The 27,603-nt window shown below is 39.7% G+C and overlaps 1 protein-coding gene across 5 annotated transcripts in view; it reads left to right on the forward strand.

The window, feature by feature from the left end:
* The window catches only part of ATP2A2 (ATPase sarcoplasmic/endoplasmic reticulum Ca2+ transporting 2), a 61,241-nt gene that overhangs the window by 20,393 nt on the left and 13,245 nt on the right, over nt 1–27,603 (forward strand). For all 5 annotated transcript variants that reach the window (XM_025473894.3, XM_049101589.1, XM_049101590.1 and 2 more), the window contains 6 exons: nt 14,909–14,989; nt 17,364–17,449; nt 18,800–19,264; nt 24,674–24,762; nt 25,224–25,326; nt 26,329–26,460. In XM_025473894.3, the coding sequence (XP_025329679.1) occupies nt 14,909–14,989; nt 17,364–17,449; nt 18,800–19,264; nt 24,674–24,762; nt 25,224–25,326; nt 26,329–26,460 (956 nt within the window). The remainder of the gene's footprint in view (nt 1–14,908; nt 14,990–17,363; nt 17,450–18,799; nt 19,265–24,673; nt 24,763–25,223; nt 25,327–26,328; nt 26,461–27,603) is intronic.

Raw genomic sequence — 27,603 nt, forward strand, 5'->3', positions numbered from 1 at the left:
GACATCATTGAGTTTGTTCTCTCTATGTTGTTGTTTTTTTCTATAGTATATTTCCATATAAATTTTAAGATTAGCTTGCTAATTTCCTCAAAACAAAACAACCTGGGATCTTGATAAGAGTTTTGTTGATTGTATAGGTCATATTGGGGAATATGGCCATCAACAACATTAAATCTTCCCGTGCAGGAAAATGCCACTTGGGTGATGATGTAGTATCTTTCCATTTATTTAGATCTTTTATTTTAGCATTCTGTTGTTTACAGTGCATAAGTCTTATACTTCTTTTTTTTATTTTTTTTATTTTATGGGTAGTTTTTTTTTTTTTTGGAAGCTATGTGTAATTGGGATTGTTTTCTTGCTAGTGTATAGAAATGCATTTGATTTCTGTCTGTTCTTATTTCTTGTAGTCTTGCTGGCATGACATCTTAATAGTTTTTCAGGAGTCCTTTGAGATTTTTTAATTTATAATATGTCATCTGCAAACAAATATTTCTGTGTCTTTCCCATCTGGGTGCCTTTTATTTCATGTTTAATTGCCATAGAGACTCCTCAGTAGAATATTGAATAGAAGTGGCAAGAGCAGACTCCTTGTCTTGTTCCTGATCATAGGGGAGAAGCATAGTCTTCTATCATGAAGTCTGATGTTGGGGCTTTTGTAGATGTTCCTTATCATGTTGAAGCCCCATCACAATTTAGTTTTTAGGTTATCAGTATATTCTTGTTTGCTCTGTTTGGTGGTTGCGTATTTATATCCAAACTAGATAGTTTTGTTGAATTACTAGAACCACTGGGTCATTGACCTGGGTAAGATGTAATCCTAAGACATTTACAATGATACATGAAACATTTTGGAAAAACCTACTGTGACTACTTAACCTGAGCCACACAAAATAATGTGTTTATTTATTAAAACATTAACAGTGGGGGCGCCTGGGTGGCTCAGTTGGTTAGGCATCTGTCTTCAGCTCAGGTCATGATCTGGTGTCCTGGGATCCAGCCCTGTGTCTGGGCTCCCTGCTCTGTGGGGAGCCTGCTTCTCCCTCTCCCTCTTGTGTATGTGCATTCTCTCTCTGTCAAATAAATAAAATCTTTTTTAAAAATAATATTAAAACTATACATGTTGAGGCTTTTTAACTTCCACTTTTATTAGGATTAATAATCTGATTGACTCTGCCATTTGGCATTTAACTCAATAATTTGGTTCTGTGAAACCATAGAAATGAACTTGAATTTTAACTGTAGATCTAAATTATTTCTTGGCAGTCTTACTCTCTACATAGCCTGAAGGGATAAATGGAAAACTGTGCTTTTAGACATGATAGCTTTTATACTTTCATTTAAATTCTGAAATTAAGTTTGAAGGTTTTTTTGTTGTTTGTTTTTTGTTTTTTAATGGAGAGCAAGCAGGGGGAGGGGGAGCAGGAGAAGCAGACTCCTGCTAAGCAAGGAGCCTGACATGGGACTCAATCTAGGGACCCCAGGATCATGACCTGAGCCAAAGGCAGACACAACCAATGCACCATCTAAGTGGCAAGCTTGAGGGGTTCTTTGATCATTTGAAAAACTGGAGAATATTGTGAATTATTTTAAAGATGATAGCAAGTGTGGAGTTACTATTTGGATACTTGCAGAAAGAAAAGAGATCTTTTGTAGTCATTTTTTGGATATAGGGTTCATCTCCTAAATTCAGGTGAGGAAGTTCTTTTTGCTAGCTTTTGAACAACTCTAGAGTGGTTTTGCTGAACTTTCTGAAGGCTAGGCTGGACCAGGAGTTTTTTTGAAGGGGGAAGATGTAGGGATTGAGGAAGTTAAATTTCAGATGTTGCTATACCAGCTAATAACCTTTCCAAGGATAAGGGTAATTGGAGTAGACATTTCCAATTGGGTAATTGGAGTAGACTTTTTCCAAGGAGACATTGTGAAAGCATGCATAGCAAATGCTATGTAAACCTTAGAAATATCTAGGGATCCCTGGGTGGCGCAGCGGTTTGGCGCCTGCCTTTGGCCCAGGGCGCGATCCTGGAGACCCGGGATCGAATCCCACATCAGGCTCCCGGTGCATGGAGCCTGTTTCTCCCTCTGCCTATGTCTCTGCCTCTCTCTCTCTGTGTGTGACTATCATAAATAAATAAAAATTAAAAAAAAAAACAAAAAACAAAAAACAAAAAACCTTAGAAATATCTAGAATATAGGAGCCAAATAAAATTGCTTTGGCAAGGAAAAGTATGGAGGTATCTACATTTTCGTATTTTGAAGCCACACTACTTTTGTATTATTATCTTAGTGCCAGGAAAATATTTGGGTGGATGGAAACCAAAATTAGTAAAATTGGTTATAATTTTATGAAAAGTGAACATCCATATTTTTAAGCTTTCGGGTTATCTGCTAATCTTATCAAGGTGCCTCAAGCTGTGGTCATCCTAAAAGTCCTCACTTTAGAATTTTAGGGGTTCCAGTGTATGCCTGGGGGGTTATTAACTCTCAAGGCCATTGTTTTTGGGATTGTTTAAAACAGACTTTATGTATGTTGGTAATCTGGAGTTGGTGAGTAGTACAAAGATATAGGTATCCTTAGATGATTTCTGTCCTATAATAAGTATATGTTAGAGCAAATCATATCTTACGATTATGGAAGTGGTAGAAATGACACAGTCTTAACATCAAATAGGATTTCCTTTAGCTTCTCAAGAGATTGATTTTATATCCTAAAATGAAAAGTAAATATTCAGTAAGGCCAGCAATTTTGGGATTTAGTCAATAAAAAAACTAATTCTTAAACTTGGTAACTAAGGGAAGAAAAATTTCACTTTTAGTAGTCATCTTGCAGTAACAGAAATTAGTAACGTGAGCATTGTTTCCAAGCAGTTGAGGGAAGGAAAGACAGAGTGGTGAAATAGAAAGATGACTGATTGGCAGAAGAACCCAGATAATTCTAATTCTGCATGACACTGGATAAATGAACCTCTGCAGAATTGGGTAATTGGAGTAGACTTTTTTAAGGAGCTTTCTGGCTCTAAAAGATGTCTAGTTCTGATAACATGGCCTTATCATTTGCTACTGGGGCCATGAATCCAAGTGTACTCTTTGCTTTTAGGAAGAAAAGGATTGGAGCAGTCTGACCGAAGAGTCAGCAGACACTTTTAGTCCATAACTGCCAAGCTCCCTAATGCCTAACACAATACCCAAGGCATCATCAGTTCGGTGCTATGAACGGGAAAGTTTGTAAACTGTGTGTGTGTGTGTGTGTGTGTGTGTGTGTGTGTGTGTGTGAGAGAGAGAGAGAGAGAGAGAATATATAGAGCCTTTTAGTAAATATTTGGGGTTCTGTAGGCCCCATATAGTCTCCATAGAAAAAAATTTTTTTAATTAAGCCTTTAAAATGTAAAAAACATGCTTGTCTTCTGGGCTCTCTCAAAGATTTTGAGAGAGGGCACACATGTATACCCACTTGAACAGGGGGAGGTGTAGCAGGAGAGGGAGAGAATCTCAAGCAGACTGTAAGCTGAGTGCAGAGCCTAACTTGGGGTTGGATGAAGCTCACAACCCTGAGATCATGACCTGAGCTGAAATCGAGTTGGGCCCTTAAACCAGCTGAGCCACCCAGGTGCCCCATTGAGGGCTTTTTTTAAAAAACAGGCCTGTAGATTTGGCCAGTCGCTTAGAGCAATGTTCTCTAACTTTATGTGCATGTGCATTTTGTCAAAGTGTGGATTTTGATTCTGTAGGTCTGGAATGGAGTCTCATTGTTCAGCATTAGACCAGGCTCCCAGGTGGCTCACACTTGAGAAGAAGAGCTCTAGCACAGTAGTTCTTAATCATTTCTAGATAGCAGTCCTTTTGAGAATTGAATTCTCCCTCCCCAAAGACACATTCAAAATCATGCATGCATTTTCAAGGTAGTTCATTTGTCCTTCTTCCCAGAAATCTACCTCAGGATCTAGCTATTTGGTTTTTAAAAGTACACACTCCATATGATCCAGCAATTCCATTTCTGAGTATATATCTGAAGGAAAGGAAATCACGATCCCAAAGAAATATCTGTACCTACATATTGCTTGTAGCATTGTTTACAATAGGCAATACATGGAAATAACCCAAATATCTGTTGATGGATGATGAATGGATAAAGAAAATGTGTTATATATATGCAGCAGAATATTACCTATAAAAGAGAAGTAAATCATGTCGTTTGCAACAACAAAATTGGCCCTTGAGGATGTTAGGCTAAGTAAGTCAGAGAAAGGCACATGTGTGATCTCACTTACATGTAGAATCAAAAGAAAACCCCAAAACTCCTAGAAACAGATCAGACTGGTGTTTGCCAGGGACATCCAGGTGAAAGAATTAGGTGAAGGTGGCCAGAAGGTACAACATTCCAGTTATCAGACCAGTGTTCAAAGGATATAATGTCAAGCATGGTGACTCTAGCTAACAATACTATTTTGTATATTTGAAAGTTGCTAAAAGTAGCTCCTGTCACAAGGAGAAATATTTTTAACTGTGAGCTGATGAATGTTAAGTAATTGTAATCACTTTGCAATTTATGAAGTCATTACGTTGTATACCTTTAGCTTATACAGTGTTCTGTGCTGATCTTAACAAAACCGGGGGAGGGGGAGAAGCACTTAAATGATGTAATTAAGTAAAATATTATTTTATTGCCAATTTACATAGTATTGCTGGAATATTGTTAGTTTTCACCTGTTTCTAAAATGATAAAAATGGGGCGCCTGACTGAGTAGATAAAGCATGAGATTCTTGATCTCAAGGTCATGAGTTTAAGCCCCAAGTTGGGAGTAGAGATTACTTTAAAAAAAAATGCTCTAAAATGATTAACATGGATCAGAGAAGTAGAAGCAAAAATGTATGACCAAATAAGGTGGGAACAGGTTTGCTCTCTTGCCTTTTCCCCCATATGGAGTTGTTTTTGCAGTGAGAAGGATAGGAGAATGGGGCTAGCTAGAGGTGTAGATCTGAGCCTCTTCATCCAGATAGTGTAGAAATCATTATCTTAGTTGTTCTGTAAGTCATAGTTCTGTTTCACAGTCAGAGATGTTAAGTTCTTAAGAATTTTTACATAAGCAGGAGAGCAAATAGTCTAACAGAAATTGGTCCAGATGTATTAGAAGTAGAGTTTTGAGACCTAGGGCCATTCATTCATCAATCAGGGCAGCTGAGACTTGAAGCACCTGAGAAACAAGGAACTCAGGAAGGTCTCCCCTGACCATCAGATCACTATGGACTGGTTGATCTTGAAGCCTCATCTGAATCTCCGGGGCTGGCATTTCCTGATTTCCTGTAATTACCTCCTCCCTGTTCCCCCATGACTCAGTGGTAGTCATAGTACCAGTAAGTACCAACTCCATTCATGTCACTGTGATTAAGATTTTGGAAAAATTAGAAGAAACCACCTGGTTTAGGGAACACATTTCCTAAGTGATACAGAGCTTCCAAGATCACCAGATTTGACTATGTAAAAATATAAAACAACTTTGATCTTGAAGATAAAAGAATTTTGAAAAATAAAGCACTGGGTATTACCAATGGTCATAAAAATAAAAGATTGTGAAATGAAGAAATTCCAAGAATTGAATTTAGTGGGATTATATGTTTGTGAGAAAATTCTGCTTCTATGAATCTATCCTCCAGAAGTAATCTCAGTGCACAAAGATGTTCAGCATATAACAGTATAATAGGAAAAATAAAAAATGCCTAGATGGCCATGGAAATGGTGACTGATTTAGTATGTAGTGCAGATGCAAACCCTGTGACCTTGAGCAAGTTCGCTTGTGCCTCATCTCTAAACTGGGAATGAAGATAATCACGTGAAGGTTGTCAGTAAACCATAAAGACCAAACCATAAAGATTGGTATAGAGTAAATAAGCATTCCCCACATTTTAGTGGGTGTTATCACTATGCAGATATTAAAAAAGCATGAGAGAGATATGTACGTATTAATGTAAAAGTTTGTGATTTCTCTTTTAATAAAGTTTTAGTAAGTGTTACAAGTAGAGAAATGTATAGGAGAGAAAGATGTTATTTGGATGATGATGTCTATTTGGATAAGGAGACTGAGGAACGGGTTTTCACCTCTTAAAAATAGTCTTTACTTTTGTAATAATGAGAAAACTGTTGGTGGGTATGCCGGATCTGTGTGCTGTAAGCTTGCTTAGTGATGGGCTTCCTCTGTAGCATCTCATGAGCCCTTAGCTTAAACGTCCAAAAACTGGAACCTTGGCTCTTTAGGACCAGCTGTGCCATTTTTTAATCCATTTTATTAAAAAATATTCCTTATTACAAGCTAAAATATACTAGTCTATTCTGTACATTAGTTTTTCACTTTGTAGTCACACAAAAGTTTTATTCCTCCTCCCGTGATACTGTTAGGGAGGTGAGGGTAAATTCATGGCCCTTTTGGAAGTGGAAAGAAACTTAAACGACTTGAACTTGGAGCTGGTGAGCTTGTCCAGTCACACATGGCAGTTGTTTATGGTGGAAGGGGGAGTCTCGAGTGCTCACAGTGTGGTGTGTGCTAAAGTTTTTATTTCCAAGTTAGTTTTAGCTCTTTCAGCTGTTCATGTAATTATTTTCAAACCCTTTGCCATCTTGATGATTTTCTTTGGTGCTCAGACTTAAATGCCATTATGTAAATGGAGTCTGGTTGATATTCTAGACACTTCTTGCTTTTACCATCTAAGGACAATTCTTTGGCAGCCTTCATTGCCTTACCAGCTAAAGCCCTGGTCTCACATGTGCTCTTTCGACTTCACCTCTAATCTCTGCTAGCATATATGGGTTTGAGCCAGGGTGGAGGGGTGGGTTTATAGTCTAAATGTAGAATTTAAGTAACAATGCTGTTGCCTCATTCAGCTCAGCCAAGTCTGAGATCTCTTTGGTCCTGACTCTTTATTGTTCTTTGCTTTGTGACATTTTTCAACTTGACAATCATCCTAAGTCTATGATGCTTGTTTATTAAAGCAAGTAATGGTGCAAGTACTTCATTCATTGACAGATATTTCTCTGGTGTCCACCGTGCACTAGCACAGGGCTAAGGGAATGGTGACTGAGTGTGTGCCTTTTTTTTTTCTTAATTTTTTTTAAACTTTAAAAAATTTTTTTAAATTAAAAAAATTTTTAAATTTATTTATTTTTATTTTTTATTTTTTTGAGTGTGTGTTTCATGGAGCTTTTGGTGTAGTAGGAAGACTTTGCGAGCATGACTACTGAGCATGTGGTGTAAGCGTCTTGGGAAAGGAAGGGACGTGCTATCTGGGCACATGGAATGGGGATGGCAGCCTACAGTGAGAGTTTGCAGAAAGCCTTGTGGGTGGGGTGGAATGGGGTGGAGGGAAGAGCGTGTGTGAAGACTCAGAAGGAACTTTGAAGAATTGGAAACCATTGTGTTGGAAGTTAGAGGAAGAGGGGGGGATAGTGGTAAGAGGCAAGCAACAGCCAGGTCCTGGGAGGTGCTATTAACCATGGTTAAATTTGATCTCAATCCTGGGAGGAAGAAGCTATTGAAACATTTTATTTAAGAGTGTTAGATTTTGTCTTTTTTTTTTTTTTTTTTTTTTGTCCATTTGCATTTTTGAAAGATGAGTCTTCTCATGGGTAATACTCCCAGAAAAATGGACAGGGAGCAAACTTGGTGTACTATGGCGACTTGTGTGATGTTCCTTCCCTGCTCACTCTGAGTCCTGGAGAAAGCAGGCAAGTGGGCTTCACAAGTGAGGAATTTCCTTCACTCTGCCTGACTATAAAATCTATGACTCCATTCAGAAGCATAATAAAAATGTTTGAGTCATAGTGAAATGTTTAAGTAATTTAGATTAATTCTATTATAGCTTGCTTTTCCTAGGAGCCAGTTAAACTCAAAAATAATAGTGATACTTAGGAGATAATTTCTGATCTTATTTACAGTTTTTCCTTAGAAAAAATTTGAAGAGCTGGTAGAAATTATTACAATAAGTTAAGAATTTTCCCCCCCTACATATAACCAATTCATAAAAAGGCCTTTTCTGAGGGGCACTTTGGGGTAGCATAGTTGGTTAAGCATCTGACTCTTGGTTTTGGCTCAGGTCTTGATCTCTGGGTTGTGAGATGGAGCCCCAGGTCAGGTTCTGTGCTTAATGTGGAGTCCCCTTAAGATCCTCTCTTCCTCTGCCCCTTCTTCCCCTACCACTCCCCTACACTCTATTTTATAGAACTCCCTATAAAATAAATAAATCTTTTTTTTAAAGGCCTTTTCTGAGTAATGCTGATTTTAGTAATCTCTATACCCAGCAGGGGCATCACAGCCCAGAGATCAAGAACCACACATTCTACTGACTGAGCCATCCAGACACCCCCATCAGTATTCATTTTTGATAAAATATGTAACATCATTTAAGTACAACAGCTTACAAACATTCTTTCCTAGATTTTAAGATAAGGCTTTCTCTAAAATAAAGATTTCTGAGATGTAGCAGAGTAATTTCTTTGACTTGTATTCTTGGTGATCTAGCACAAAGTATACATTGAGGATTTTGTTCAGAGTGGAAATCCCTATCGTGGTAGCAGATTAAAGAGCTATGGACTTATGAAGCCAAGAGCTAAATTTGAAAAGTGTCAGATGTTAAACAAATGGGAGGTATTTATAATAGAGTTTATTCTCTTATTACACCACCAGAACCCACGAGACAGGGAAAAAATTTCAGAGGAAAAAATTGCAGAGCATCCCCTTGGCAAGAGTAAGAATTTTCCACTACCACTTGCCCTAAGGGCATTGACATGCCGCATTGGGGAAATATTACTGGGTGCAGTCATCAGGAACCGCACTGCTGCTCCTCACTCACAAAACCCTCTGTCTGAAATGTGCAGAAGCCTGAAGACAAAGGAAGATTATGCCTTAGTTTGAAAAGTACCTATTGATTTGCTTCCTTAGCGTGTGCTTCCTAATAGATTCAATCCTAAATTGACTCTTATAAGCAAAAAGCACAGAGTCACACAGCAGGTTAAAAGAAGTCTTTCATTAATTGAAGTTCCTTAGGCAAGACCTCTTTTACTTTGAGCTTCAGTTTCCTATAACTAAAATGAGGACATGGGTTGAATAGGATGATGTGAGGGTTTTTCTAGCTAAGAGAATACTAGAACATAGCAGGTTTTTAGGACCAGTTTGGATTGATGCTGCTTTATGGATTTATACTACCTTTCCACAGGGATCAGGGTTTTGTTTTGTTTTCTTTTTTAAATATTTTATTTATTTAAGAGATAGTACAAGCAGAGGAAGGGACAGAGGGAGAGGGAGAAGCAGACTCCCTGCTGAGCAGGGAACCTGATGTGGGGCTGGATCCCAGGACCTTGGGATCATGACTTGAGCTGAAGGCAGATGCTTAATAGACTGAACCATCCAGGTGCCCCAGAGATCAGTTTCAAATGGAAACAAATTAAGTTTGAAACTTTGAGAGAGGGACGCCTGGGTGGCACAGGGGTTGATCCCGGAGTTCCAGGATCGAGTCCCGCATTGGGTTTCCTGTGAGAAACCTGCTTCTCCCTCTGCCTGTATCTCTGCCTATCTCTTTCTCTCATGAATAAATAAATAAAATCTTTAAAAAAAAAAAAAGTTTGAGAGAGAGCGAGGGCTCTTGTGAGTGAGCAGGGGATAGGACAGAGGGAGAGACTCTCAAGCCAACTCCATGCTTAGTGTAGAGCCTGTTGTGGGGCTCAGTCTGACAACCTTGAGATCATGACCTGAGCCAAAATCAGGAGTCAAGATGCTTAACTGAGCCACCCCGGTGCTCCCAATGTAAAAATTTAAGGTAATAAATTTCTCAGGTGTTGGGGGACTTAAGGTCTTCTAGGTCTAAAACTGGCATATTTGGCACATGAGAAATAGTACAAAACAAACAAGCTGTTCTGAATAAGCCCTTCATGGGATCTGTAACCTAGTTATGCTTGGTAGTGGTGGTTGTTTTTTATTTTTTTAGTGTTCAGAGAACTTTTTAAAAGGTGGATTCGTTGACCCCACCCCAAATATATTGAACTGGATTCTTGAAGAGCAGGTCCTGAGATTGTATAGTTTGTAAATGGCTCCCAGATGATTTTTTTTTTAATTCCTAAATATTTCATTGCCTCCCAGTAGAATGGCTGTTGTCAGTTGGAAGAAATGTTGAGAAAAGCTTGAGGTCAATTTTTTTTTCTTTTTTAATTTTTATTTATTTATGATAGTCACACAGAGAGAGAGAGAGAGAGAGAGAGAGAGAGGCAGAGACACAGGCAGAGGGAGAAGCAGGCTCCATGCACCGGGAGCCCGACGTGGGATTCGATCCTGGGTCTCCAGGATTGCACCCTGGGCCAAAGGCAGGCGCTAAACCGCTGCGCCACCCAGGGTTCCCTTGAGGTCAATTTTTAAGGGCTTCCCAGGTCATTTGTTCTACTAGCATTTGATATCTGAGTCATTCCTAAATATTTGGCCAGCAATTAAATGTGTATCCGTACAATTTCTATACAGCAAGAACATGACTTTCATATATTTAAAATAGACCTTTGGGACAGGGGCGCCTGGCTGGTTCAGTCAGTAGAGCATGCAACTCTTGATGTCAGAGTTGTGAGTTTGAGCCTCATGTTGGTTATAGGGTTTGCTTAAAAGTAGTCTTTAAAAAAAAAAACCTTTAGGGGGCTGCCCAGGTGGCTCAGCAGTTTAGTACCGCCTTCTTCCCTGGGCGGGATCCTGGAGATTCGTGGCAGGCTCCCAGCAGGGAGCCTCTGCCTGTGTCTGTCTGTCTCTCTCTCTCTCTCTGTCTCATAAATAAATAAAATCTTAAAAAAAAAAAAAAAAAAAAAAAAAAACGGGCTGCCCAGGTGGCTCAGTGGTTTAGCGCCGCCTTCAGCCCAGGGTGTGATCCTGGAGACCCGGGATCGAGGTTTGCGTCAGGCTCCCTGCATGGAGCCTGCTTCTCCCTCTGCCTGTGTCTGTGCCCCTCTCTCTGTGTCTCTCATGAATAAATAAAATCTTTAGGAAAAAATAAATAAATAAATTAATTAATTAAATAAAATAAACCTTTAGGGGGAAAATAGCTGGTTTTATTAAATAATGCCAGTATAATTTTTAATGCATATATGTGGTTATTGATACTGCCGTAAACTAATAGCTAGTATGTTGACCATGTTACCCAGGAAAGAAATTTAACCTTGGTATTTATTGCCTCAAAGATATGTTCCACCCATTTTAAATCCAAATCCTCTGAGCTTGCAGTGAAACACAGAAAAATAAATGCCAAGGTACTTCTTTTGAGTCCTCTTATAGTTTATCCTCAGTTTGAATATTAGATTGACTGGCTTTAAATGTGGTAGGTATATAAGACTACAAGCCCACACTGAGCTCCCTGCTCAGATGGGAGTCTGCTACTCCGTCTGCCTCTCCACTCTCTTCATGTTCTCCCTTTAAAATAAGTGAATTTTTTTAAAATGTTGGGGCTCTTGGGTGGCTTGGTCAGTTGAGCACCTGCCTTCCGCTTGGGTCATGATCCCGGGATCCTGGGATCAAGCCCTGCTCAGCAGGGAGTCTGCTACTTTACCACCACCACCCCACCTGGACTCTTGAGCTCTTTGCTTTCTCTCTCTCTCTATTCTTCTCAAATAGATAAAATCTTTTTTTTTTTTTTAAGAAATATTCTGCTTTTAAATTGTTGATATGATCAGCTGTTGGAGGGCATGTGTCATAGTACTTAACAGATTGTGGAGACCTCTGTGCTGCTGTAGATCTGTGACATAAACTGCCTCTGACAGCAAGAAACATTTTCAAGTAATATTTACATTTAGGGTCATATGTTTGTTATTGAACCTTATATTTTCATGTTCAAGATCATGATCAAATTAATTATGACATCCAGAAATAAAATATAGTAAAAAAATTTTAATGATTTCAATTTTTCATTTTGATGGGGCATTTTAGCGGTTGTAGGTCACTTAAGTCTCATATATGGTTTATTGTAGTAGGAGCAGAATTAAGTGAAAAATACACGTTTATTCATTCAGGGTGTATTGCAGTTTGTTGCATAAGCATTTCCAGCAGGAATTTCACCTTAACTTAATGTGTCCCTGCAGTCAAATGCAAGGATGATCTTTGCCTCTTGAGATTATATACTGACAGTCTGTTTCTGGGCCGCTTTGTGAGCACATATCCTAGTTAGGCTACAGGGTTGTTTAATGAACTGGAGCTCAATAAGCAATCATACTCTTTCTAAACTTCAGAGCTCTGAAATGCAGGAAAATTAAAGCTAAATTGAAGGTATAACAAATGAAATAAATCTACTTGGACAGAATGGCTATTATGCCAGTTTATATATAACCAGTGAGAATTAAAATTAAGTATGTAGAGTAAGCATAGAAAGTGAACATTTGATTTAAGAGTATGATGTGCAGGAGCACCTGGGTGGCTCAGTTGTCTAAGCATCTAACTTTTTTTTTTTAATTTTTTAATTTTTAAAAAAAGATTTTATTTATTCATGAGACACACACAGAGAGGCAGAGACACAGGCAGGGGGAGAAGCAGGCTTCATGCGGGGAGCCTGATGTGGGATTCAATCTCAGAACTCTAGGATCATGCCCTGAGCTGAAGGCAGACACTTAACCACTGAGCCACCAGGCGTCCCCCAACTTTAATTTCTGTTCAGGTCCTGATCTCAGGGTTGTAAGATCGAGCTCCACATCAGGCTCCACGATTTTTTCTCTGCCCCCCACCCCCTCCACACACACACCTATACACCCTCTTTAAATAACAAAACAAGGGGATCCCTGGGTGGCTCAGTGGTTTAGCACCGCCTTCAGCCCAGGGCATGATCCTGAAGTTCCAGGATCGAGTCCTGCGTCGGGCTCCCTGCGTCGGGCTCCCTGCGTCGGGCTCCCTGCATCGGGCTCCCTGCATCGGGCTCCCTGCATGGAGCCTGCTTCTCCCTCCGCCTGTGTCTCTGCCTCTCTCTCTTTTTAGCTGTGTCTCTAGATAAATGAATAAATCTCTTATTCAGATTTATTCATTTATCTCTCTCTTTCTCTTTGTCTCTCTCTCTCTCTCTCTCTGGGTCTCTCATGAATGAATAAATAAAATCTTAAAAGGGGGGACGGAGAATCCCTGGGTGACTCAACGGTTTGGTGCCTGCCTTCGGCCCAGGGCCTGATTCTGGAGTCCCAGGATCGAGTCCCATGTCAGGCTCCTTGCATAGGGCCTGCCTTCTGCCTGTGACTCTGCCTCTCTCTCTGTCTCTCTCTGTCTCTCTGTCTCTCATGAATAAATGAATAAAATCTTTATAAATAAATAAATAACAAAAAGCTATGTGCAATTCTAGGGGAGACTGTACTTGTTCTAATTTTTAACTCTCCCATGTATCAGACTTCCTGTTACCTTAGTTACCTTTCAGAAAATCAGGGAAAGCTATTGTACATTTATTTTAACTTCCAGTTGTTTTGATACTGATATGTATGTATTCAGCAATATTTGAAAGCCTACAGAGTGCTAGATGCTGTTCTCAAGACCCATGTAAAACACTGGCTTAATCTGTTCCTTCATCTGCACTGTTTACTCTATACAAATTAGAGATGTGGGCCCTTTAAGAGCTGCTGTTAAAGGAGCTCTTTGGCCCAGGGAAGAAGACTCCATTGATTTACAGTTGCTCTTGAAATTGCAAGAGATTTATTCATTTATTTGATAAATTTCAAAAGGTACTGAAGGGTACAAAGTGAAAAGTCTCCCTCCATTCCATACCCAGTTACTCAGCATTAAGATATTTGTAACACCTTCTCAGAGGTATTTCCTTATATGAATGATAGCTCCATTATAGGTGATTCTTCACATTTATGTTTTTCCCCTTAATATACAGTATATATTTTATTTTATTCTGTTTTCTTTTGTTTTATTTTGCTTATTAGAGAAAGACAAGAAAGCACAAGCAAGGAGAGGGAGAATTAGATTCTGCTGAGCAGGGAGCCGAGTGCGCAGGGTTCAGTCCCAGGGCCCTGGGATCATGACCTGAGCCCAAGGCAGATGCTTAACCAACTGAGCCACCCAGGCTCCCCCAATATACAGTATATCTTAGAGGAAATTTTCACTTTAATATAAATGGAATTGTTTCACCTTTCTACTGTTAGTAAAAGACTATGCTGTGACTAAACCTTTTCTGCGGAGCCTATCTAAAGAGTATATTTCTTGTAGTGGATTATGTGGGGTAAAAAGATTATGCTTTGTAGTTTTGATATATATTGCCAAATTGCTTTCCAGAGATTTTGTAAGTTTTTTCTTCATACTCAACAGCAAATAAGGGTGGTCACAAAGTCTGTAAGCAGAGTTGAATTATAAACACTGAATGGACTATTTCTTTTACACAGAATATTTAGTGATGTTACATGTATTTAATTTGTCCTTGTTAACAGTGCACTAACACTATACATCCTTGCAGACTTGGTGCATTTTCTCAACTCTTGTTGATTGTCAATTTGTTAGTTTAAAAGTGATGTCTGTAGTTTTCTCATTCCTCTTATGAGTGAGATTTATTTAGTATCTTTTTAGCCATTTGTATCTACTCATGATATTTTAGCTCTTCTGATGATAAACCATGGCATAGACAATTGGTGCTCCTCACCATGCTGTGTGTGTGTGTGTGTGTAAATGTGTAAAGGATGTGTCCCTGGAGGTTTTCCCAAGCATTATTGTCTTCCTTCCTGTGTAATTCATGTCTGGTATCCATATAGCAAAGGTGTTTATGACCTTAGAGAGAAGTTGATTATCTTGCTTAATTTAACAGATTTTTATGTATTTGTGCTGTATATAAGCTATGTATTTTCTTTAAAATTGTTTTATTTGGAGACAGATTCATTTCTATGAAACATGAATTGAAAAAGTTGCTTATTTTAGTTACCTTTTTTCTCCCCAATTAGTTGGTGACAAAGTTCCTGCTGATATAAGATTAACATCCATCAAATCTACGACTCTAAGAGTTGACCAGTCCATTCTCACAGGTAAGTACTATTTGTTGGAAAGTCCCTAAATGTTGAAGTCCCTGTTCAGACCCCTTGCTGAGTCAGTCAGCTCCTGCCCCCACTGTCCCTTTATGGGGTTTCATCTTAATCTTCTCCAAGATATTTATTTCTTAATGCTATAGAAATCAGGCTTTTTTTTTTTTTTCTTTCCTCAGTGTATCAGATTTAAAGGTATTTTAAAAACAAACTTGGCTTTCATCCCATAAAACCTCTCTCTACTTTTAATTTTATAAAAAATTATCTTTCACCAAAAATCTATTGTGTTTACTTTCTTAAAAAAAAAAAGTTACAAATTCCTATATTAGTAGAGGTAATAATATTAAGGTTGTTGCCTGTTCTGTGGAAAACGAATTAATTATTTAGTTCCATCCCCGGGCAGGAGAAAGTTTCCAGAGCTGTAATTTTTTTCATTGGAGGGATGCTAATCTTGCATCTAACATATTTTGCAATGATCAAATGTACAATTAACAAAAGTTAGCACCCCCCAAAATGGTGACTGTTTTACTGCCCAAAGTTTGCACACTTAGATTTGAGATTGGAAGATTTTTCCAGTTTTGTTTGATAAAGGCAGTGTTAGGGTGGAGGGTTCTTAGTCACTGGAAGTAAGGTGGTCAGAAGATTAACTTAAACACAATACTAACCTGAACTAAATAGAGTAAATAGAAAATCCAAAGGTAATCAAGATTTATCTGATTTTCAGTTTTGAAAAGCAGCTGAAGTCCTAGGAGGTAGTGCTCTGAGTAAACTGGGCTCTTTTATTGTTTCCTCTATGAATAGCTTAGTTACTGAAACTCCCTAGCAGCAACAAGCTAAAAGCTGATTGAGCCATAAAATGTTGGGAAACAGATTAGGTGTGGTGCATATAAGATTTTCATAGTGTGCCTACAGAAATAACTAGCTTTTAGACTTTTCATGAAATTTCTACAGTGGTTTATGTTAAACATATCGTAGTTTCAGGCTAGATTGAGGAACCAGGTTTGTTTCAGATATGGAGAGTGGAGTTGGCTACCTAAAATTTAAATGAACAGGGATCCCTGGGTGGCGCAGCGGTTTGGCGCCTGCCTTTGGCCCAGGGCGCGATCCTGGAGATCCGGGATCGAGTCCCACATCGGGCTCCCGGTGCATGGAGCCTGCTTCTCCCTCTGCCTGTGTCTCTGCCTCTCTCTCTCTCTCTCTCTGTGTGTGTGACTATCATAAATAAATAAAAATTAAAAAAAATAATAATAAAATAAAATAAAATTTAAATGAACAGCTGGAGCCATATTTCACATCACTCAGACCAACCCCAATTATATATTTCATAAGTGATGTTAAGTAAAGTTGAAACCAAGCTCAACAGGACATTCTAAAAGTTCTAAGAGAAGTAGTCCTTAATATTCCATGTGGTGTTTTTAGTACAACTGCTGGTTTCTCAGTTTTGTTTTCCTGAAACAATGTCTGATCACTCATCACCAATACAGGTATTTCTTTTGTTTTTTTTTAAAGATTTTATTTATTCATGAGAGAGAGAGGCAGAGACATAGGCAAAGAGAGAAGCAGTCCATGTAGGGAGCCCAGCGTGGGACTCGATCCCGGGATTCCAGGATCATGCCCTGGGCTGAAGGCAGGCGCTCAACCACTGAGCCACCCATGTGTCCCTCAAGTATATTTATTCTTAACACAATGAACGTACTAGATACATTATACATATAATGAGGAGCATCTATTGGGAAGCCTGTTTTTGTTCATTAATGCCAGACATGAGAAATGAAAATACTGCTTTAGAAATATCTGCACCGGGACACCTGGGTGGCTCAGCGGTTGAGCGCCTGCCTTTGGCTCAGGGCGTGATCCTTGAGTCCCACATGGGGCTCCCTGCGTGGAGCCTGCTTCTCCCTCTGCCTGTGTCTCTGCCTCTCTCTCTCTCTTTCTCATGAATAAATAAATAAATAAAACCTTAAAAAATAAAGGAATAAATATACTTGGACTTTTTTTTGAAGTGTTAGTGTGTATATGTAAGTTTACAACAAGTAAGCATAAATGTATATTCACAGTATTAGAGTATAAAGTTGATACCTGAAAATAAACCAGATTTGAATAGTTATTCTGGGAAATAAAGGCAGTTGACTGGAATTTTATTTCAAAATTAAGTTTTAAAAAAATTAAGTTTATTTTGAAATTGTATTGATTTTAATCCTGACCTTCTTTGCTCTGAAATTAGTTTCTATTTCTAAATTTTACTAGTTTTCTCCTTTGAGCTAATTGGATCTTTTATCTCATTTCCTGAGAGTGGTAGTAGCATGAGTTGGATGAAGGCCCAGGCTCTAGGTGTGAATTGCAGAGACCTAACCATCCCTTCTTACAACCTGCTTAGGTGAGTCTGTGTCTGTCATCAAGCACACTGACCCGGTCCCAGACCCACGGGCTGTCAATCAAGATAAAAAGAATATGCTCTTTTCTGTAAGTACTTACATCAAATGCATTTTTATTGGGAGACATTCTCAGAGTTTAAAATCTGCAGGGTTTTAAGTTTGTTTATTTTTAGGTAATCTCTACACTCAGTGTGGGGCTTGAACTCTACAACCCCAACCTTTGAATCAAGTGCCCCGATGTCAGTTGTTTTAATTAGCAGGTTTTTGAGGAGGAATAAAAGATTAGGTCAAAAAAAAGATTAGGTCAAACATCTTTAAATTTTTTACCTATAAACCTAGAAAAGTAGATTTGTGTGGGAAAGGCTTATTAGCCTATAAAAGATGTCTAAATGATGTGGATGATACCTGTATGTAGTTCATAATAAAAAGGTGTGTGTTTAGAGAGAGACCAAATGTGGTATACCATTAATAATCGGTGAGGATGAAAAGTAAAATGGATGTTCATTGTACTACTTCAGTTTCTCTCTTAAAACTTTTTGAAATAAAAAAGTTGAGAAATTTATAGATTTTGCTTGTTTGGTTCTTGTTTTTTAAGATTTTATTTATTTGAGAGAGCACAGGAGCAAGGGGGGAGGGCCAGAGAGAGAGGGAGAAGCAGGCTCTTGACAGGATGGGCTCAATACCAGGATCCCGGGATCACATCCAAGGCCGAAGGCAAACGCTTAACCATCTGAACCACTCAGGCACCCTGCTTGTTTGGTATTTAAAATGATATTTCAAGTGGTAGGTTTTTGTGGGTTAGTGTGGGAGCCTAACCTCTCATAGTAATAAGCAAAGTGCTATAGAATTACTTTGGAAATAATGAAATTATATCATGCCAACACTAGGAATTAAAGTGGGATGGAAAGAGTAGTGCATTTACTTGATTTCCTTGATTTTTTTTTTCTTTGAATACTGATGCTTGAGTTAAGATCCTCAAGGTAGCTCATGGTACTGGTTCCCCTGCTTATTGTGGGTGATCACAGTAGACGGGTTGAACTGTTGGAGCCAGCAGTAGAGAATGCTTAGGGTTGAGGGTCTGTATGGAGTTCAAAAAATCAGGAACACACAAGGGTTAGAGCACTGTTCAAGCCCAAAGTTAGTCTGCAAGCCACTTTCAGAATTGTGAATAGAGATTCCAGGGGGATCAGGGTAGAGCTGCTCTGGGTGAGTGGGGACCACATGAAATGAGAGTCAAAGAGAACTAAACCATGCCACCTGCTTTATCAAAGTCGGATGGCTGATTCTCTGAATAGCAGCCTGTAGGAAGCCCAATAGAATACAAAAGAGTTTGGGTGCTCTGGTCAAAACCCACACGAATCTGAGTTTGCTAGTCAGTGTTTATTTAAGTTGGGTGTGGTGTTAATCATATAACCAGTTTTCTCTACTTCTGTCATAGGGTACAAACATTGCTGCTGGCAAAGCCATGGGAGTGGTAGTGGCAACTGGAGTGAACACAGAAATTGGCAAGATCCGGGATGAAATGGTAGCAACAGAGCAGGAGAGAACCCCACTCCAGCAGAAACTAGATGAGTTTGGGGAACAGCTTTCCAAAGTCATCTCCCTGATTTGCATCGCAGTCTGGATCATAAACATTGGGCACTTCAATGACCCAGTTCATGGAGGCTCCTGGATCAGAGGTGCTATTTACTACTTCAAAATTGCAGTGGCCCTGGCTGTGGCAGCCATTCCTGAAGGTCTGCCTGCTGTCATCACCACCTGCCTGGCTCTTGGAACTCGCAGAATGGCTAAGAAAAATGCCATTGTTCGAAGCCTCCCTTCTGTGGAAACCCTAGGTTGTACTTCTGTTATCTGCTCAGACAAGACTGGTACACTGACAACGAACCAGATGTCTGTGTGCAGGGTAAGTGCGAATGACTTAAGACTTTGCTGGTGATGGTTATTGGTTCATCCTAAGAATATGCCCTTATGCCATCAAAATCTTAGATTTGTAATTTGATACCTTTTTAAGTGCTTTTAAAAAATAGGTTGTGTGTCTAGCCTGAGCCCAAGGTAATCTAGTGCCCCAGAGGAATTAACTAATTTCTAAAGTTAATTTGTGAAATAAGGGGTATCTGCGTGGTTGTTATGCTTATATTGGGGAAGGTGACTAGGCAGTCTGCAAATGTGTTAGGTGACTATGCTCCTTTTGTATTCCTGCTCCTCTGTCCCTGAGTGCATGTATGTTACTGGATCAGCCTTAAAGGAAGAGAATTCTATAGAACAGCTAGTTCTCTACCTACCTGCCTAGCTAAACTTGTAACTGGTATTTCCATAACACATTGAATGAGACATGCTTTCTTGAAAGGTAAATAATTGTCTTTAACTTGCCTTGTGGTGGGGGTCCCTGGGTGGCTCAGAGGTTTGGCACCTGCCTTCGGCCCAGGTTGTGATCCTGGAGTCCTGGGATTGAGTCCCACGTCGGGCTCCTTGCTTGGAGCCTGCTTCTCCTTCTGCCTGTGTCTCTGCCTCCCTCTCTCTCTCTCTCTCTCATGAATAAATGAATAAAATTTTTTTCACTTATGTTTTTTAATCTTTAAAAAATAATAATAATAATAACAACTTGCCTTGTGGTTCATCCTTCCTTCCTTAGGTTGTTTTGACCATCATTTGGGGGATAAAATAAGAAACTATTTAAACTTTCCCTTAGTACTGGGTGTTATTCTATATGTTGGCAAATTGAACACCAATAAAAATAAATTTATAAAAAAATAAACTTGCCCGTAGAAAAGTAGTAACTACAGAAACACTAATATGTCTGGATTATGGTCTTTTCAACCACTTTGTACAAGTCAAAGTATAATTTTCCAGAAGGTGTACAACTCATAAAATATTGAGTGAACATTGATCAAAGATTCTGTTTGGATTGTCAAATAATGAGGGAATCAGTAAAACTGGTTATAAGAGCAGTTGAGGGAAGTATTCAACATCAGTGTAGAATTGCTATATATATATATATTTTTTATTTTATTTTAGATTTTATTTATTTATTCATGATAGTCACACACAGAGAGAGAGAGAGGCAGAGACATAGGCAGAGGGAGAAGCAGGCTCCACGCAGGGAGCCCGATGTGAGATTCAATCCCGGGTCTTAGGATCGCGCCCTGGGCCAAAGGCAGACGCCAAACCGCTGCGCCACCCAGGGATCCCAGAATTGCTATATATTAGATTGCAAAGAGGTTAATATCCAATAAGGCAGTAAAACTCAGGTTATCTTTCCTACAGGACACATCCACAACTTCATGTAACATGAGCATTTAATAGTAAATAGCACAGTGGGGGATACCTGGGTGGCTCAGTGGTTGAGTGTCTGCCATTGGCTCAGGGTGTGATCCAGGGTTCTGGGGTCAAGTCCTGCATTGAGCTCCCCGCAGATAGCCTGCTTCCCCTTCCCCTATGTCTCTGTTCTGTGGGTCTCTCATGAATAAATTAATTAAATCTTGAGGATCCCTGGGTGGTTCAGCAGTTTGGCGCCTGCCTTCAGCCCAGGGTGTGATCCTGGGGTCCTGGGATCAAGTCCCACATCGGGCTTCCTGCATGGAGCCTGGTTCTCCCTCTGCCTGTGTGTCTGCCTCTCTCTCTCTCCTCTCTGTGTATTCTCATGAATGAATAAATAAAATCTTTAATAAAATAAAATAAATATAAATATAAATAAAATAAAATCTTTAACACAGTGGAACGGGCTATATTTTTCTAGAATGCTACATCTTTGAATGAGCCTGTTAAAGGAATGCTTCTGAATGACATTGAAGGGACAGGTGGACATCCTCTTAGCCTTAGCTCTAGGTTTCGAATATTTTTTCACATTAGAATTTGATTTTCTCTTAATAGTTAAACCCTCTGAATCTTTATCTTGCTAAATTGAAACTCACGATGATTTTTAGATACATAATCCCCAGTCCCTACCCCACCCCCAAAAAAACACTGTAGTAGTCCAGCTCCCGACCTAGAATGAACGGACAGGTGTTTTGTCTCTTAAGTGGTAAGCTGCTAGTCTGTACTGGGTGTCACCAGAAGTGTAGGGTTTGACTTGGCTACCTAAGTTTTCATTCCTTGGAACCAAAAAAGGTTGCATAAATTTGGCTAATAGGTAGTTGGCAACTAATTTCGAACTGTGGTAGCAAATCAGATTTCAAACTAAGAATAAAACAGAGTCCGCAGTAAAAAATTTTTGTTTTTATATTTTTCCTTAACTGGTTTGATTTAAGATGTTTTCTTCTATGAAACCGCCTAGCCTGCCTCTTTGTTCTGTTCTCCCTCTGACAGAAAGCTGATGCTAATCAGTATTCTCCAGGAGGTTTCTTGCAGTGGGTTGCATAACTGCCCTTGACCTAGGAATACTTTCATCATGCAGTTCCTAAATGGTTTACTTGCTCACAATCTAAAATGCCTATGTGCATTCAGATTTACTTAATGTGGATTAGAATTCTGAATGTCTTAGAATATGTTGGACTTTGGGGATCCCTGGGTGGCGCAGCGGTTTGGTGCCTGCCTTTGGCCCAGGGCGTGATCCTGGAGACCCGGGATCGAGTCCCACATCGGGCTCCCAGTGCATGGAGCCTGCTTCTCCCTCTGCCTGTGTCTCTGCCTCTCGCTCTCTCTCTCTCTGTGACTATCATTAATTAATTAATTAATTAAAATTTTTGAAAAAAACCTTTAAAAGAATATGTTGGACTTTGATATAAACCTAGAGTTTCACTTTTGGGGGATCCCTGGGTGGCTCAGCGGTTTAGCCCCTGCCTTCAGCCCAGGGCGTGATCCTGGAGTCCCAGGATCAAGTCCCACATCAGGCTCCCTGCATGGTGCCTGCTTCTCCCTCTCCCTGTGTCTCTGCTCCCCCCACCTCCCCCGTGTCTCTCATGAATAAATAAGTAAAATCTTTTTTAAAACGGGGGGTAATATAGAGTTCACTTTTTTTTTTTTTTATAGAGTTTCACTTTTTATAAACCATATCATTAAATGGCATGACAGGGGCTGCCCAGGTGGCTCAGTGGTTTAGCACTGCCTTTAGCCCAGGGCCTGATCCTGGAGACCCAGGATCGAGTCCCGCGTCGGGCTCCCTGCGTGGAAAAAACTAAGGCCCTAAGAAGTTAAGTGACATATCTGAGGGTCATGCAACTTCTAATAAAAGGCTTAAATTGGATTTTCTTATGGGAGAGATTGATAGTTAAGCCCAGTCCTCTCTCTTCCACTTAATAATTATATAACCTTGAGCACATGCTTTAACCTCTCTGGTCCTTTGTTCCTCTTCTGTAAAATGTCAAACATCTTTGGAAGGAGCCATTTGACAAGCTTCCTTTTTTAGGTGTTGTATCTGTTAGAAAAAATGTAGGCGTCAATGATCTTGCTGCATGTGACCTTGGACATGAATCTTTTTCTCATTTGACACCGGTTGTGTATGTTTGAACTAGAACCTTTTTTATCAGGTGTCATCACAGTTTTAAATCCCATTATATACTTTTTTAAAAAGACATTTTGTGTGTCTTGTTCATGGCCTTAGTTCTGTTCCAGGGTTGATTTGTATCTAAGTATACTTTTGAAATGAAGCTTTTTGGGCAACTGGCTAGCTCAGTCAGAGCATGCAACTCTTGATCTCAGACTGTGAGTTCAAGCCCCATGTTGGGTGTAGAGGTTCCTTTTTTTTTTTTTTTTCAAGATTTTATTTAATTAAGAGAAAGAGAGCAAACAGAAGTAGGGAGGAGAGGGAGAAGCAGGCTTTCCCAGAGCAGGGAGCTCAACGTGGGGCTCGACCCCAGGACCCTAGCTAGGATCATGACATGAGCCAGAGGCAGATACTTAACTGACTGAGCCACCCAGGTGCCCCATAGAGATTACTTATAAAAAAAAAAAAATGAAACTTTTTGGGGACCCCTAGGTGGCTCAGTTGGTTAACTATCTGACTCTTGATTTCGGCTGTGGTCATGATCTCAGGATTGTGAGATCCTAGCTTCCAACTGGGCTCTACTTCTGCCCCTCACCCCCTGCCTCCTAAAAAAATAAATGAAGTTTTGGAATTTAAAAGTTAGTGAGGGCAGCCTGAGTGGCTCAGCGGTTTAGTGCCGCCTTCAGCCCAGGGTGTGATCCTGGAGTCCCGGGATCGAGTTCCACGTCAGGCTCCCTGCATGGAGCCTGCTTCTCCCTCTGCCTGTGTCTCTGCCTCTCTCTCTGTATGTGTCTCTCATGAATGAATAAATATTTTTTAAAATAAAAATAAAAAATAAAAGTGAAATTTTATATATATATATATAGCGAATTTGTGAGGCACAAAAAGTTATTTTGAAATAAGATAACTGATTTTGTTACTGAATAGGAGTTGAGATGCTCTGAAAGATATGTTTTAAATTTTTAAAGCATTACATGGCTCTTTTTAACTTGAGTTTGATATTTTTTTAATTTATTGTAGAATGATTTGATATCCTTAATTGTTCATATTTCAGAGGGATTTTGATGTGATAAAATATAGTTAAAAGGCATTTTGTGTTTTATGAGGTTTTATAGTTTCAGTTTGCATAAAAACACAAATTTAAATCTGAGTCTTCTAAAGTGGGCTTCTGAATTATGATTGAAAAGCAAACCAAGGGGAAAAAAAAAACCTCGTCTTTAAGAAACTAGCTCATGTCACTTTATTCTATAAAATTAACAGTCCTTTTCTAAGTGTGCTTCTGTGTGTTTTGTCTTGGTAACATGAGTTCATTCAGCTCTGCAGCCTCCTGACTGTATACATGGGGTTATGGACCTTCATAGAAAATGAGCTATTGCCACAATAAAAATAAGTGGGAAGGAGGAGAGAAGTAATTTGTCTTATTTTACTCAGGGAGTGTTTATGCAGCTCTGAAATGTGAGTTTATTCTTCCCAGGCTTTTACTATTAGCTCTCAGGCAGGACTACCTAATACTACTTTCTCAGCCAGCCTTTTGAAATTTGGAATTCTGAGCACTCTGAAGAGTGCTACTGTGTCTATGGAATTGACTGCCCCAGAGTCCTCATAACTCACTTGTCATGAGGGTTGTGTTCTGTGTCTTTGGTGCCCTTTCTGCTGCTTATTCAGCACATTAGTGATGCTGTTTCTCAGACTCTTGGATGGATGCGAGAGGCGATCTTAACTATTTGAGTCTGGTTGGAATAAGGGACAGCACTTCTGATGCTGAGCTTCAGTTCATGAGATTTGTTAAGATTGTTTTCCTCAAAGAGGAATGCTTTTTGTCAGAGCAAAGATGATTTTTTTTCTTCCACATTTTTATACCCTTTGAACACTCGTGCCTTTGTTCTGTAGATGTTCATTCTGGACAGAGTTGAAGGTGATAGCTGCTCCCTTAATGAGTTTACCATTACTGGATCAACATACGCACCTATTGGAGAAGTGTGAGTACACCTGCCTAATCATTTAAAGGATCCATTGTGGCACTTTGGTACTTTATAGATTGGCAGTGTATCTACAGATTTTTCTGAATGTGGCTCATGTTAGTTACTAGAGTAGTACTTTTTTTTATGCACACTTTGAAAAAGAAAACAGGGTATAAGTCCTACTTTTTTCATTTTTATTTAGCTCATCTGTGGAGCCCAGTTTTTCAAGGGGTGTTTCTGTGTTTTGTATTGATACTTATGGTGGAAGAATTTAATTAAGAACTTCTGGACTTTACTGATTGCTTCTTGATATCAAAGACACATTCTTTTATTGTCTCTAGTAGTATCAGATTTCTAAGAGCCATCACTCAAGTTCTTTGGAATATTTGCCAGGCTGTTGTCCACAAAACTATATAGCATAATGAAGTAAAAATCAATAGAGATGACCACACTGTTCTAAAAGTGTTTTCTTTTGATAGGCATAAAGATGATAAACCAGTGAAATGTCATCAATATGATGGTCTTGTGGAATTGGCAACCATCTGTGCTCTTTGTAATGATTCTGCATTGGATTACAATGAGGTAAGGCTCCGTATAAATGGGAAAGTAGACCTGGCGGTTCTAGTTCAAGGGTGGGGTGGGTGGAATGAAAATCCAGCCTTCCTTCCTCCCTTTGGAAAGTAAGGGTTCCTGGTTTTATTTCCTCTTTCCATTTTATCCAAGTCAGTGTGACCTAGCCAAAGAAAGCTGAGAGCCTTTCCTATGTCCTCTGACTGCTCACTGTAGTCATTTTCCTAAGAACCAGAGTGTACGTAGTACATTCTGCTTTGGTCTGGCTACTATACACGAAGAAAACCTAGGAAAGGGCATGTTTTCCCGAAAGTATAGGGTATTTGTCTATTGTTTTTGCGGGGGTGTTTGTTTGTTTGTTTTTTTAAGATGAGGACTGTTATGTCCTTGATAAACTGAAGGTTAGAGGGTTGTTTTGATGACAATAAAATTTAGCCAACAGAAATGCTCTTTCCCTTCTTTTTTACTTATATAATAATATGCTGGCTTCTATCTAAAAGATAAGGCAGTCTCCAGCAGAACCCTGGCGTGAACTCTGTAAAATGGTAACACACACTGCCACATGCTCTTTGTAAGCTCTGTTTGAATTAATATTGTGACTAGTGGCTTCTCATAGTTAAAGGAAATAAAAAGCCTAGTTATAGGGGCACCTGGGTGGCTCCGTGGTTGAGCATCTGCCTTTGGCTCAGGTTGTGATCCTGGGGTCCTGGGATGAAGTCCCACATCAGGCTCCCCACAGAGTGTCTGCTTCTCCCTCTGCCTGTGTCTCTGCCTTTCTCTCGTCTCTCATGAATAAATGAATAAAATCTGTAACAGAATGACTTAGTTATATTAGAATAAGATAATGTGCTTGGAGTATATTTTTAAGTATGTGTCCTGTGTTCCAGAGTCAGATAAAAATGGCCCCTAGAAGAATGATGTAGTGAAGGAGAAAGTTGTCCTCTGATGGGAAGTCTTTATTAATGAAAACCTTATTTACTACTTTTACACTTTCTATGCTTTTAACCAATACAGGCGAAGGGTGTGTATGAAAAAGTTGGAGAAGCTACAGAGACTGCTCTCACATGCCTAGTAGAGAAGATGAATGTATTTGATACCGAATTGAAGGGTCTTTCTAAAATAGAGCGAGCAAATGCCTGCAACTCGGTCAGTATTTAAGCTTGGTATATTGTCCATGCTGCCCCTTCTTGCTACCCCCTCTCATAGACAGCTAAGATACATGTACCTGATCTCCTTAAACTTGTGGCATCTCCTTCCTCACATTCACTCTCAAGTCCAATGATTTGGCTATCTAAAAAAAATAGGAGGGATCACTAGATATTTTCCAACACAATTATCCATGCCCCCAAGGTCTGCCTTCTCAGAGCTCCCAATGTGGGAGCGCACGGTCCTTGCTCCCAGCAGAGCCAGGCTGCTCCTCGCACAGTGAGAGACCCACCCTCTCTCCTATACTCTCACTCCCAGATCTTTATCAGCACAGGATGAATAGTAGTATGGTTTTTATCATAAAACTTTCTTTTGACTTTATTTCCCCCTTTAGCACCCTGCTTTTCTCTTCTAGTAAAATTTCTCAAAGCAGCCATCTTAATGTATTCTCTTGTTTCACTTTTCCTGTTTTCTCGAACCCATTCCGCTCGAGCTATTTAAGCATTTTGGTGAACACACCAAGTCTCAGGCTGTGAAAGGGGCTTCAAGACCAGCCAGTCCAGTCCGGCACTTACAGGCAGGAAAAGTGAGGCCTTCTGTGACTTAGTGCAGTCTCCCAGGGTGAGGCAGAATTAGACTTATGCTCTAGTATCCTTTTTTGCATCATTTGTCTCCTTTATAATAACCATCCTGAGGATGCAAAACTCACACCAGAATTAAGGATATAGATTTCCGCTAAGTGTGTCAGCTCACAGCTCACAACTAGCGATCATAGTCACTAGGGCCTGGGGCGGGTCCTATGGCATCTTGCTCCAACAAAGGTGGCTTCCATAACACAGGAGAAGTCCAGTCCCCTTGTTTCTGAGAGAGCTCACCCCCTGACGTCAGCCTGGGGTTGGGTGGTGGGCCTGGCAAAGCCACACTGCCTGACTGCTCTGTTATTAGTTGGTGTGAATAAGTTCCTCAGAGGCAGCTTTAGCTTCACAGAGACTGAGGGTTAGAATTGTTTGATTCTAGATCTGTAACTACTTGATGAAGGGAAACAAGTAGTATTATGGAGCTTGAAAGTGGTACGTTAACTGTCAGAATGACCACAAATAAGGGTATGGCTCTCTGTTCTCTCATCTGCAGACTAATAAGCAT

The sequence above is a fragment of the Canis lupus genome, chromosome 26 (assembly GCF_003254725.2).
Source record: "Canis lupus dingo isolate Sandy chromosome 26, ASM325472v2, whole genome shotgun sequence".
Lineage (NCBI taxonomy): Eukaryota > Metazoa > Chordata > Mammalia > Carnivora > Canidae > Canis > Canis lupus.